The 12,303-nt window shown below is 32.9% G+C and overlaps 1 protein-coding gene across 4 annotated transcripts in view; it reads right to left on the reverse strand.

Annotated features, from left to right (window-relative positions):
- Positions 1 to 12,303, reverse strand: part of SPATA16 (spermatogenesis associated 16) — a 245,119-nt gene that overhangs the window by 159,802 nt on the left and 73,014 nt on the right. For all 4 annotated transcript variants that reach the window (XM_058730511.1, XM_058730512.1, XM_058730513.1 and 1 more), the window contains exon 3: positions 6,390 to 6,535. In XM_058730511.1, the coding sequence (XP_058586494.1) occupies positions 6,390 to 6,535 (146 nt within the window). The remainder of the gene's footprint in view (positions 1 to 6,389; positions 6,536 to 12,303) is intronic.

A 12,303-nucleotide genomic window follows, 5' to 3' on the forward strand; every position in this document is an offset into this window, starting at 1 on the left:
GTTTTCAGGTCAATTTCTGGGGTATTTGGATGATTTGATAGTTATCTAGTTGTGTTCATGGGAGGAGACAAGCCTAGGTCTTCCCACTCCACTGCTATCTTCTTCTCTTTCCAAATATTTTAATGTTTTAAGCTCATATCACTTCTGAACACTTTACTCAAAATTGTGTATATAACACCTTAAAAATTGTATTTTCATAGAAGTTTTCAAATTGTCTACTTTATGGAGTATGTGATGGATTCAAAAAGGTATCTGAAAAATAATAATCTCCTCTATGCAGATATAGTGTATTGGTAATAATAAATACCACTGAAAATAATAATAAATACCATTGAAAATGGTGGTGGTGGGATCGAAAAAAATACAAATATGATATATTTTGAGATTCAGGGAAGACTTAAATCAGTTTACTTAGATTTAACAATGAGAAAACTGATTTAAAGGGAAGTTAAGTTTCTTGCAGAAGTCAAAGCTAGTAATTGATGAAGCAGAGATTCAAATCCATGCCTTTGGTTGTTTTGTTTCCTTATATTTTGCCCCAAAGGTGATTTAAATGTACATTGTTTAATTTCTAAGTATTTGGAGAGATTTTCTGGATATCTTACTATTAATGATTTCTGATATAATAATTACATTAACCATATTCCATTGTGGTTAGGGAACAAGCTCTGTCAGATTTCACATTTTTAAAATTTTACAGAGTCTTATTTTTATCTCTAGTAATGCTCCTTTTCTTAATTTCTACCTTGTCTGATATTAATATAGACAAACCTGACATAAAAACAAGTTTTTATGTTTACTGTATAAGTAGATCATTTTTCTCCCTTTTATTTCCAACCTATATCTTTTTTGTAGACAGTATATAGTTAAATCTTGTGATTTAATCCAGACTGGCAATCTCTACCTTTTAATTGGAAAGTTTAGTTAATGTACATTTAATGTAATTATTAATATAGTTTGGTTCAACTCTACCATCTTGCTATTATCTTCCAGTATTCCATCCATTATTTGTTCCTCTCTTTCACCTTTCTGACTTATATTTAGTTAATTGAATCTTTAGTATATAATTTTAAGTCCATTATTGACTTGCTAGCTATACTTTTTCTATCTTTTAATGGCTACTGTAGGGATTATAACATGCAACCTTAATTTAACACAGACTACTTAGAGTTAATATTGTACTATGTTATGTAAAAGTCTTAGTAGTAAAATGACATTTGTACTCCCTCCCACAGGCCTTTGTGGTATTGTAGTCAAATATTTCACATCAAAATATGTAATCTTATTATTTATGGTTTTTCTTTCATCAGTTTTAAAGTTGGTCCATTGTATTCTGGCCTCTATTATTTCTGATTAAAAGTCATCTATTACTTGTATCACTGTTCTGTAGTATGTAATGTATTGTTTTCTTTTGGCTGCCTTTAATATTTTCTCTCCATGTTGGATTTTCAAGAATTTGATTATGATGTTCTTAGATGTGGTTCTTTTTGTTTTTATCCTGGTTGGGGCTAACTGAATATTCCTATTTTTTCATAAAATTTGGAAAATTTTCAGTAACTACTTTAATGTCCGATTCCCTCTTTCCTTTCCCTTTGAGACTTCAGTTACATGTATTCTAGATTTCCTGCTACTCTACCTGAGGACAGGTCACTGAAGTATTGGTTAATTTTTTAAAATCTCTTTTCTCTCCATTCTTCATGTTGGGTAATTTCTATAATTTGTCTTCAATCTTTAGCAGTCTCCAAAGTTCAATCGGTACATTTCAAAATTTCAGATATTTTATTAATCTGTGTTAAAATCTCCATTTAGTTATTTTCTTAGTTTTTATTTTTCTGTGGAGATTCTCATCTCTTCAGTTATTATTACCATTGTATCTCAAGGGCCTTGGACCTATATTTCACAGCTCTTTAAAGTCTTTCTCTACCAATTCCAACATTTGGGGCAGCTCAGGGTCTGTTTCTATGACTTTTTCTTAAGTATGAGTCTTATTTAACTACTTCTTTGCATGTGTATTAATTTTTAATTTTATGCTGGACATTCTGGATGAAACTGTGTAAGGAATCAGATTATGCATCATCCTTGCAAATTTGTTGATTTCTTTTTTCCCCTATCAAATAATTAAATGGTGTATACATTTTTTCTTGTCATGCTTAGCTTTAGTCTTTGGTAGGGCAGGTCTATTTTGGTTTTAAGCTTAATCCTAATGTGTGGTCCTTTCTAGAGGCCACGATCCTTACTCTTAAACATGGCCTTTCTGGGGTCTCAACTGAATGACTGAGGTACTCATTGAGGTCTTTTCATGTGGACACTCCACCATATCCCATCACTGCAGGTCCTCTCATATTTCCATTTAGCACTAAGTCTTGCAGCAGGGAATCTCTGCTACATGGAGCCTCACTCCTCACATTAGCTAAGAACCTATAATAAATCCTCATGCAGACTTCTACCCCTCACACAGCTCCCTCTTCTTAGGCCACTTACCCTATAAATTATAGCTTTTCCCTTTTTCAGTCTAGTATTCTCATCTCTGCCTCCTCAGTTCAGTGAGACAACAATTTAACTTGTTATCCATCTCTCCGAATTAGGGCAGGAAAATAACCCTCACAAAAAACTGAGAAAATTGTGGGGCTCACCATGTGTATTTCCCTTCTCTCAAGGATCATAGTCCTGCTGTGACCATTGTCCATTACCTGAAAACAGTTGCCTAATATATTTTGTCCAGTTTTATAGTTGTTTACAGTGGAAAAATAGGTCCATTACCAGTAACTCTGTCATGGATGGAATAAAAAAAATTCATGGATTAATATTTAATTTTCACAAAACTTTATTTTCACAAAACTTTGTGAAATAATATTTGTGAAGTAGGTACTATTATTATAATCTAACTTCATAGAGAATTAAACTCAGGCTAACTAATGAGTGGGGGTGTCAGAATTTGAACCTAGGCAGTCATATTCCAGACTCTTCTCCGATTCAATATACCATACTGCCTCTGCAACATGAAATTATGTTTATTTCCTTCATAACATTTATCACATTATTTTTTCTCATGTATTTATTAATATTCATTTGTTTTTCACACTTTGACATTTCTTCTAATGTGTATAAATACCATACATCTCCTGTTACAACTGCTTCCCCACTTGCATAGCACAGGGTATTAATAGGCATTCAATAAATATTTGTTGAATGAATGAATGAATGAATGAATGTAGATGCCACCATTATAAAAAAAAATTGAAAATCAGATCTTTTGTACATATTTGGTATTTTAGATTTCATCTTGCTTGCTACCTTGTGGCATCAAAATTCTGCAATGAAAACAAACAAGAATCTATAGGTGAGAAACACGCAAAAAAGTGGCATGCATCATTAAAATCTTTACAATTATATACATCAAAATGTAATTATATGATAGAAAAAGAGTTACAGCACGATTTCTACTCTTGTTGAGAGTAGAAATCAATCTTAGGAATATTCAAAACACTTCCTGATAAACAATGGCACTAATCTGATGAGGTAAGCACAGAATTGATGTGTTTCATGAATCTAGGCATCACTTTTGGTTGAAGTAAAAATACCATGGTATACATACCTGCCACTTTGGATGTGTTATTAGGAAAAAAATTATTAATAATTGTTTCTAGAGCCTTTCTATCACTTAGTTTCATATTTTAAATATCAATACACATCTGATTAATTTCAAAATGTATCTTTGTTGAACTTAAAACCATAAAGTTATGGTCCCTGTAGTCTTCCACATGACAAAACAATATGCATTTAGTTTTATCAGAAGCAAAACTACATGATGGTTTTTAAGCTAATTTTTGTGCTAACAAATCTCCTAAAGATATGCAGCAGACCTCACATTTACATAAAATTAAAGAAAGAATGCTTTAGCAAATGCAAATAAATGCAAAAAAGGAATATTTTAATTTTGATTCATGATTAGTATCAACCATCACAATATGGTAATAATACAAAAGGAAAGTTCTGCATTCATTGTATAATTAATGATTGTAAGCTATTTCTAGATTGAGAATTCTGATTAATTAATTTATTTTGAGAAATATATTTATTGATTATATATCAGTCTGTGTTTTAAAATCTGAGATCTTTAAAAACACTTTAATATTAGAATCATATGCACTGGCTTCTGCAGTTCTGCAGTATGACAAGCCCAGTAAAATGATTTATTTCACTCAGTGCATTATTAATTGTATGAATTGACTGTTTAACCTTTATTGATTTGCGTTTCTTATTTAATGTTCAACTTAGAAACAGAAGCAAAAGTTCTTATACTATAGAAAAAAAAGATAAAAGTTAATCTGAGTGTAATTGGTAAGATCATTTTACTATTCACCATTAAATATCCTCAGCAATTTTTAAGTCTTCAAAGAGTTCTCTTAGTTTTAAAACAAAAATTGCTAAATCTCAACAGTGAAATTATTGAAGTTTACCTTTGCATTGTTAGGACCTGTAGCATTTTATTGTTTCTTATATTTGGATTACAGTGCAATTTCACATTTATGTTCATCACTTATTTTTATAACACTGAGTTGATTTTTTATGTGATCATGCCATTTGGAACTCTTTTATTATTAAAAATGATTTAGGGGCACCTGGGTGGCTCAGTCAGTTAAGCTTCTCTGACTTTGGCTCAGGTCATGATCTTGCAGTTCATGGGTTCGAGCCCTGCATTGTGCTCCGTGCTGACAGCTCAAGGCTGGAGCCTGCTTCAGATTCTGTGTCTCCCTATGTCTCTGCCCCTCCCCTGCTCACACTCTGTATCTGTCTCTGTCTCTGTCACTCTCCCTCAAAAATAAATAAACTTTAAAAAATGATTTAAAAATCCATCAAACCCATTCTGATATCCAGGAGATATTTTTCTTAAAATGTTGGCCATGCTGGTGGCTGTCTTTATGTGTGGTAAAAACCATGGAGAAGGTGATATATAGTTACTTTCTGTGCATCTTCATTTATTATTGTTTACATATGCCTATAGATTTTCCAGGTCAGTTCCAATTTCAAATATTTTTCCTTTTGTAATTACAAGTCACCCAAGTAGCCCAGGAATTCCAGTATTTTGACATACTGAAATATATGTTACATTTCCAATATTGATCCTTTCAAATGGAAATGGAATAAAATTATTTGACAGACTGCATGTCCCAATATTGGGTTTGGAAACTATGGATGCATAAAATGCTTCCAGAAAGTATTGGGTTGAATTTTCTTTTGGTGTCAAAGAGACTCTGCCTTGAGGTTCTGTAGTTGACTTAAGCAGGGAAATTTCTTTCAAGCAGGTTATCTTGTGGATTTCAAAGTGATTTTGTTGTCTGCAGGTCTTTGATGGCAAGGGTAAGCCTCCAGATTTGAGATTTCCTTATGACCGTGAGGAATCTTGGGGAGATCTTTTAAATCCTTATGGATGTGGAGCCATAAATAATGTTTCCCATGCTGGCAGATCTCCCACTTACAAGATGGGTCTTAATACAACTGATAGTTAGGGTTCCTAGTGGTGATTAACAAGACAGGCATTATCTTCTCATGTTGATAGTGATTTGTTATTTGTATCCAAAAGAAGTGCAGAATGTGTGAGACCAGAGAATGAATAAGACAAGAAGTTCTAGGTAAATTGCTCAAAGTTAGGCAAGGAAGGGAGGAGGCATCATAATTCTAAGCAAACAGCTATTTGAAAAGCATAACATAATCACTTTAGCTTTGCTGTATATTAAACTGTTACCCATGGTAAGAGTAAGGCATTTAGGAAACAGGACATATGAGAGGTACATGTTTACAGAAGAAAAAGAGGCCTGGGGGATTCTGGGAAGCCACAAGATAACATAATGATCCAGAGTTCTGAAGAAGGATAGAACTATAAAAAGAAATCTTTAAGGACAATGATAAAAAGTGTTTCACACCTTTTGACAGCTGTCACACCTACCCTTGCAAAGCATCCTTTGAATCAGACATCCTATCATCAAATAAACCATGTACTGTCAACTCTTTGCTTATGGTTTAGTCTGAATTTCCTTCCACCATTTTCCATATCTTGTGCATTTTTGGAAATCCTTCTCATCCTTCTCATCCCTCACTTACCTTATTCACTCCTTCCTCTCTTCCTATAGTAATTTGCTACTCCAGATATCTGCCTTTTTATTTTGCCCTGCATTATGTGTAGTTGTGTGTTTATTTCTTCCATTAGGGTTTAAGATGCCCTTTGTCCTCTTTATCATTATCTAGTTTAACATAAATCAAGTACTAAAGAAACGTTTTTTGTTTTGTCTTTAAATTTAAATGAAATGGAAGTTGATAATACAAGCTCACATAGTGCCCTTTGCTTGCATGAACAGAGTTTACTTGTAGCCATTAATACTTCATTTTACCTGTGTGCATGATTCAGGGCAAGGTCGGGTTTCCTCATGCGTAGATAGCATGTAACAAGCTTTGTCTCAATGAAACTTGCCACACTTGCTATATCTTCAGCAGATGCTTCAAATGGTTTTCCCAGAGCTGCCCCTTTGCTACAAAGCTTAAAATTTAAAAAAAAAAAAAAGACTTTAAATTTCCTGATAATCTTGGCATATAATTGATCTTTTATATAAGCAAAACACATATATGTATGCATACTTTTTCCAAAATATCAGTTAAATATTAATTTTTTGATTATAAATTAAATAAACTATTCCTATTCACTATTATGTGACTATAATATAAAATAAGTAACACATTTTACTGCAAAATGCTTCCTGTAAAACATTTTAAAAGAATGATATATTTTAAGAGGATGCCATTTGCTGAGAATGTCTTTTAAAAATAAAGCATATAATAAGCAAAGATATTAACAGAAAACCAGGTATAAATCATATTAAATACCAGTACTTTTATGAAAACCCAGCAGAGCAATGATCTAGCACACTATCAAGTCTGATTTAATATAATAAGGGGTATCGGAAGTAAACTCCTAGGAACCATTAACGTGATCGGTGATTAATTTGAGTCTGAATCATATTCTCTAAGATGTTATTGAAAGAAAAGAAGTGAAAATTTATTAGAATTTATTGGCAGAGAGCACAGTATCTGAAAAACATGGCAAGAATGTGGAATTCTTAATAAAAATTCCAGGAAGTCAGTGGTTTCTGGGCACTATAGATAAACTGCAGATGAAGAAAATAATTAATTTTTTAGGAGAACCCCAAACATTAAGAAGGGTAAATAATATGACAATGATAGATTGGCACTTGTTTTCCCCTCAGAGTTTTCTACTGCTCTTTGGAATTAAGGCTGATGGGGGGGAAGAAGAAACCCCACTTTCTGTTTAGTGACCTTATTCAGAATATCTGCTTTTTTGCTCTTTTCTATTTCCATCTGACCATATACTGGGTAAAATTGTCTCATGAGGGATAGTAATATTTGGAATTAATATCTGTTTATAAATACCTTAATACAGAATTTCATATATTCTAAATACTGTTTGTTTAAATGATATAGTTTAAACTAATTTTTCTTTTATAGATTAAGTCACCACTGGCTTATCATTTACATTAACATTATGGTCAACTATTTTTTAAAGTGAAATTTGTTTGAGAATGGCTATATTCTGTTCTAAAATGTATTTCTCTTAATTTTATCCAAAAGCTATAAGCTTAAATAAAATCTAGAGTCTAGATGTTTAATATCACTAGTTTGAATTGGTAGTTACCTGATACGATTATCTTTTGTCTGGATATCCTGTCAATTGTGAGAATTCATATTATTTAAAAGTTGTTTCCTATCTGGTGAAAACCGTTACTTCATTTATTTGGTCAATAAATATTTATTAAATCTAATACTAATTGCCAGACAAACATTACCACCTTTATATTTTAATTTGCATTAGATAGGTCTTTTTAAAATGAGTTTTGGGTCCCTCAGTGGCTCAGTCAGTTGAGAGTGGGACTCTTGATTTCGGCTCAGGTCATGATCCTAGAGTCATGGGATGGAGTCCCACATTGGGCTCCACACTGAGCATATAGCCTGCTTAAGATGCTCTGTGTCTCTCTCTCTCACCCTCTGCTCCCCTCCCCCCCCCACCAACTTTCTGTCTCTCAAATAAATAAAAATTAAAAAAAGATCAAGTGAATTTTGGCTGGTTTTAGTTCTGTGTAAATTCCTATTTTTTTTTAATCCCTTGCCTATTTCCATTGACATGTTAATCTCTTATTTATTATAAGAGCTCTTTAGACATATAAGCTATTATCCCTTTTCCTGTAAAAACTATGTATACATGATCAAATATAAGCGTCTTTCCTTCAAATTATCTTTTAGAGGGGCACCTGGGTGGCTTAGTTGGTTAAGCATCCGACTTCGACTCAGGTCATGATCTCACAGTTTGTGAGTTTGAGCCCCGCGTCGGGTTCTGTGCTGACAGCTCAGAGCCTGGAGCCTGCTTTGGATTCTGTGTTTTCCTCTCTCTTTCTGCCCCTTCCCCATTCACGCTTTCTCTCTCAAAAATAAATAAACATTAAAAATTAAGAAAAAACAAATTATCTTTTAGAAAAATAGGCAAATTTAACTCATGTTCTTAAAAGGATTCTCAAAGTACATACTATAAAACCTTTTTCTCAATTATTTAGAAGAAAAAAAGGAAAGACGATTTGTGGATGACCTTAGTTTCGATGTTTTATAAAGATCACCTGACTAATTGGTAATAAAAGAGACAAAACATTTAACACTGATTTAGTAACTATTCCTGAGTCTGACCCTCACAAATGTCAAGGTGGTTATAAACACATCTTGAAATATACTTTAAGCACTGTAGTTTGAACATAGCAGCTTGGGATAGCATCTCCCTTCTGCCAATCTGATCCTTTAGGACCTAGAAATACCTACACGGACAATCTTCCAGGGGAAAAAAAGAAGATTTTTGAATGGAATAGCTCTCCATAAAGCCCAAATCAGTAGAAAATGAAGTGAGTAAAAATTGTGTAGTTTTGTTAGTATATCAAAGCATTAAAATTCTAGACCTTCTTCATTAACTTTATCTTCTAAATGAAATCAGCACTTTTTTCAAGTCTCAAACACCCAAACCTCCTGAATTCTTCATATAAAATCTTACACAAATAAAACAATAAGCAAACAAGCCACCCATTGAGTGCATTCTTTGACCCTTCCTGTCTGTGTTCCTCTCTGATGTGATGGAGCAGATAAGCCTCCTTTCTCAGGCAAACTTTTTTTTTTTTTTTGATAGAGTGGAGAGTGTGGGGTAGGAGGGGCAGAGGGAGAGAGAGAGAGAGAGAGAGAGAGAGAGAGAGAGAGAGACAGAGACAGAGACAGAGAGAGAGAGAGAATCTCAAGCAGGCTTCACACCCAGCAAGGAGCCTGCTGCAGACTGCTATCTTGGGACTGTGAGATCATGAACTGAGCTGACATCAAGAGTCAGAGGCTAACTGACAGCCACCCAGATGCCCCCTCAGGCAAACTTTTTGTGGGATGAAGGTGTGGGCTGTTCAGGGAGTAGTTACAGGATGACCTCAATGAGGACATTCAGATCTTACATGCCAAAAAATAGACCTTCAGACTATTAAAGGCTTTTTCTATAAACACTGAAAGTGAAGAATAAATGTTGTTAGAAGATCAGTCTTCTAACAACGGTAATATTCTCTACTTCTATAAAATTGAAGGCCAGAATAAGAATGAAAATGATCAACCTTTAGATTTATTTGAAATAAGCCTTGCAATTAGGCAAATTGTTATCAAATATGCTGAAATTAAAGGTAGGATTATAGGTAAATGTAGACAAAAGTTTGGCATCAGTATTGTTTAAAAATTCCAGATATTTTACTGAATTTTTAAATTTATATGCAGACATTTGTACAGACTTTATTTCTCTAGAAGATAAAGGACTTTAGTGTGTGGTATGAGTTGAATGTAGGAAAGGTGACTTTGTTCAACTAATATTTGCCTGAAATTATATACGTAAGTCTTTGGTAAAATAAGTCATGAACACAACAGAATAAAAACCTTTAGACTATTTGATAATACATCAGTGAGGAGACTTTGAACTGGGAAATATGATTATTGGGTATTAATTTTTTGTTTCCAAAGGAAGACTAAAATATTTTTCAATGAAGCATGGACAAATTAAAAGAATATTATTTAAGGGAAAATACAATGAAAAATCCTATGCGTATAGTTATTGTCCTGATGAGAAGCTAAATATTAAAATTTCAGTAGTAAATTAGAATCACGGGTTCAAATTTTAATAAGAATATACATATTTATAAAATATATATGATAATTTTCTGAAAACAAGATAATACTTTGGAGTTATAAAACATTTTTTTCTAAAATATCTCAAGGTTCTCTTAAGAAATAAATATCAAAATTATTTTCAGAAATTTTGTTATAAAGAAATTTCAAGGTTTGTTTAAAAATACAGATAAAAATTGGGGTGCTTAGGTGGTTCAGTCAGTTAAGCGTCTGACTTTGGCTCAGGTCATGATCTCATGGTTCGTGGGTTCAAGCTCCGCATCATGCTCTGTGCTGACAACTCAGAGTCTGGAGCCTGCTTTGGCTTCTGTGTCTCCCTTTCTCTCCACCCCTCCCCTGCTCCTGCTGTCTCTCTCTGTCTCTCAAAATCAAATAAATGTTAACACACACACACACACACACACACACACAACCTATAAAAATAACACAAATCCCCATAACAGCAGAAATAGCCAATATTAAATATTATATTGTGGGTCTTATTCTTAAAATGCAACCATGTATTTTTTTTTTAATTTAAGATCAGCATTATCAAGACTAATATTGTTAATAGGGTTCTCCCCCTTTTAGGATATTATATGATGAGTGCTTGCCCACTATATTTCTGAAACATAATTTTGAGTGATTCCTGAAGATCTAGGGAAGAATAATAAATTTGAAAAATATGCATTATTTTAGTTAACAAATATCCACAAATAAGAGTATATGTCATCCATCCAATAAATAATTTTCAAGGTTTTTATATTGTTTTTGCAGTCACAAAAACATCTAAAGATAGACAATAATTTATCCATAACTCTATCACAATGTGTAATTGCCATTAATTTTTGATATATTTCTTTCTTTTTTAATGTTTATTCATTTTTGAGAGAAAGAGAGAGAAAATGAGCAGGAGAGGGTCAGAAAGAGAGGGAGACCAAGAATCCGAAGCAGACCCTGTGCTGTCAGCACAAAACCCAACGCAGGGCTCAACCCCTCAAACCGTAAGATCACGACCTGAGCCAAAGTCAGACACTCAATTGATTGAGCCACCCAGACGTTCCCCCCTACCTTTTTCTTTTAATGTTTGGCATATTTCTAATATCCCTGATAATCACAGGTGTAAATATCCTCAACAAAACATTAGCAAACCAAATTCAATAATACATGAAAAGGATCATATACCTTCGATTAAGTGGGATTTATTCCAGGGATGCAAGGATGGTTCAACATATACAATCATTGTGATATATCACATTAATAAAATGAAGAATTAAAAATCATATTACCATCTTAATAGATGCAGAAAAGGTATTTGACAAAATTCAATATCCGTATATGATAAAAACTCAACAAAATGAGTATGGAGGAAATGTAATTCAACATACTCAAGCACGCAGCTAACATACTCAATGATGAAAAGCTGAAAGCTTTAAAATGAAAGCCATGAAAAGAGTAAAATCTTGCCATTTGTAACAACATAGATAAATCTCGAGGGTATTATACTAAGTGAAATAAGAAAGGCCGACAAAGACAAAAACTGTATTGTCTCACTTGAATGTGGAACCTCAAAATCACAAAAAATGAACAACAACAACCAAAACCAAGGTAATATATATACAGAGAACAGATTGGTGGTTGCCAGATGTGGGAGGCAGGATGTGGGCAAGTGGCTAAAAGGAATCAAAAGGTACAAACTTCTAGTTACAAAATAAATAACTTTATGGAGGTGTAATGTACAGCATGATGACAATAGTTAGTAATATTATTGCATATATGAAAGTTGTGAAGAAGTTAAATCTTAAAAGTTCTCATCACAAGAAAAAAATTTGTAACTATGTCTGGTGATGGATATTAACTAGACTTACTGTGGTGATCATTTTACAATATATAAAAATATCAAATCATTGTATCACCTGAAATCATCAAATCACCTAAAACTAATATAATATTGTATGTCAATTATACTTCAATAATTAAAAAAAACATTGAAAAAATTTGTTTTGGCATTTTTCTTTCCATAATTTTCATGTTTTTTTATCATGATAAATTATATATTGTATATAATTT

The sequence above is a fragment of the Neofelis nebulosa genome, chromosome 5 (assembly GCF_028018385.1).
Source record: "Neofelis nebulosa isolate mNeoNeb1 chromosome 5, mNeoNeb1.pri, whole genome shotgun sequence".
NCBI classification, from domain to species: Eukaryota; Metazoa; Chordata; class Mammalia; order Carnivora; family Felidae; genus Neofelis; species Neofelis nebulosa.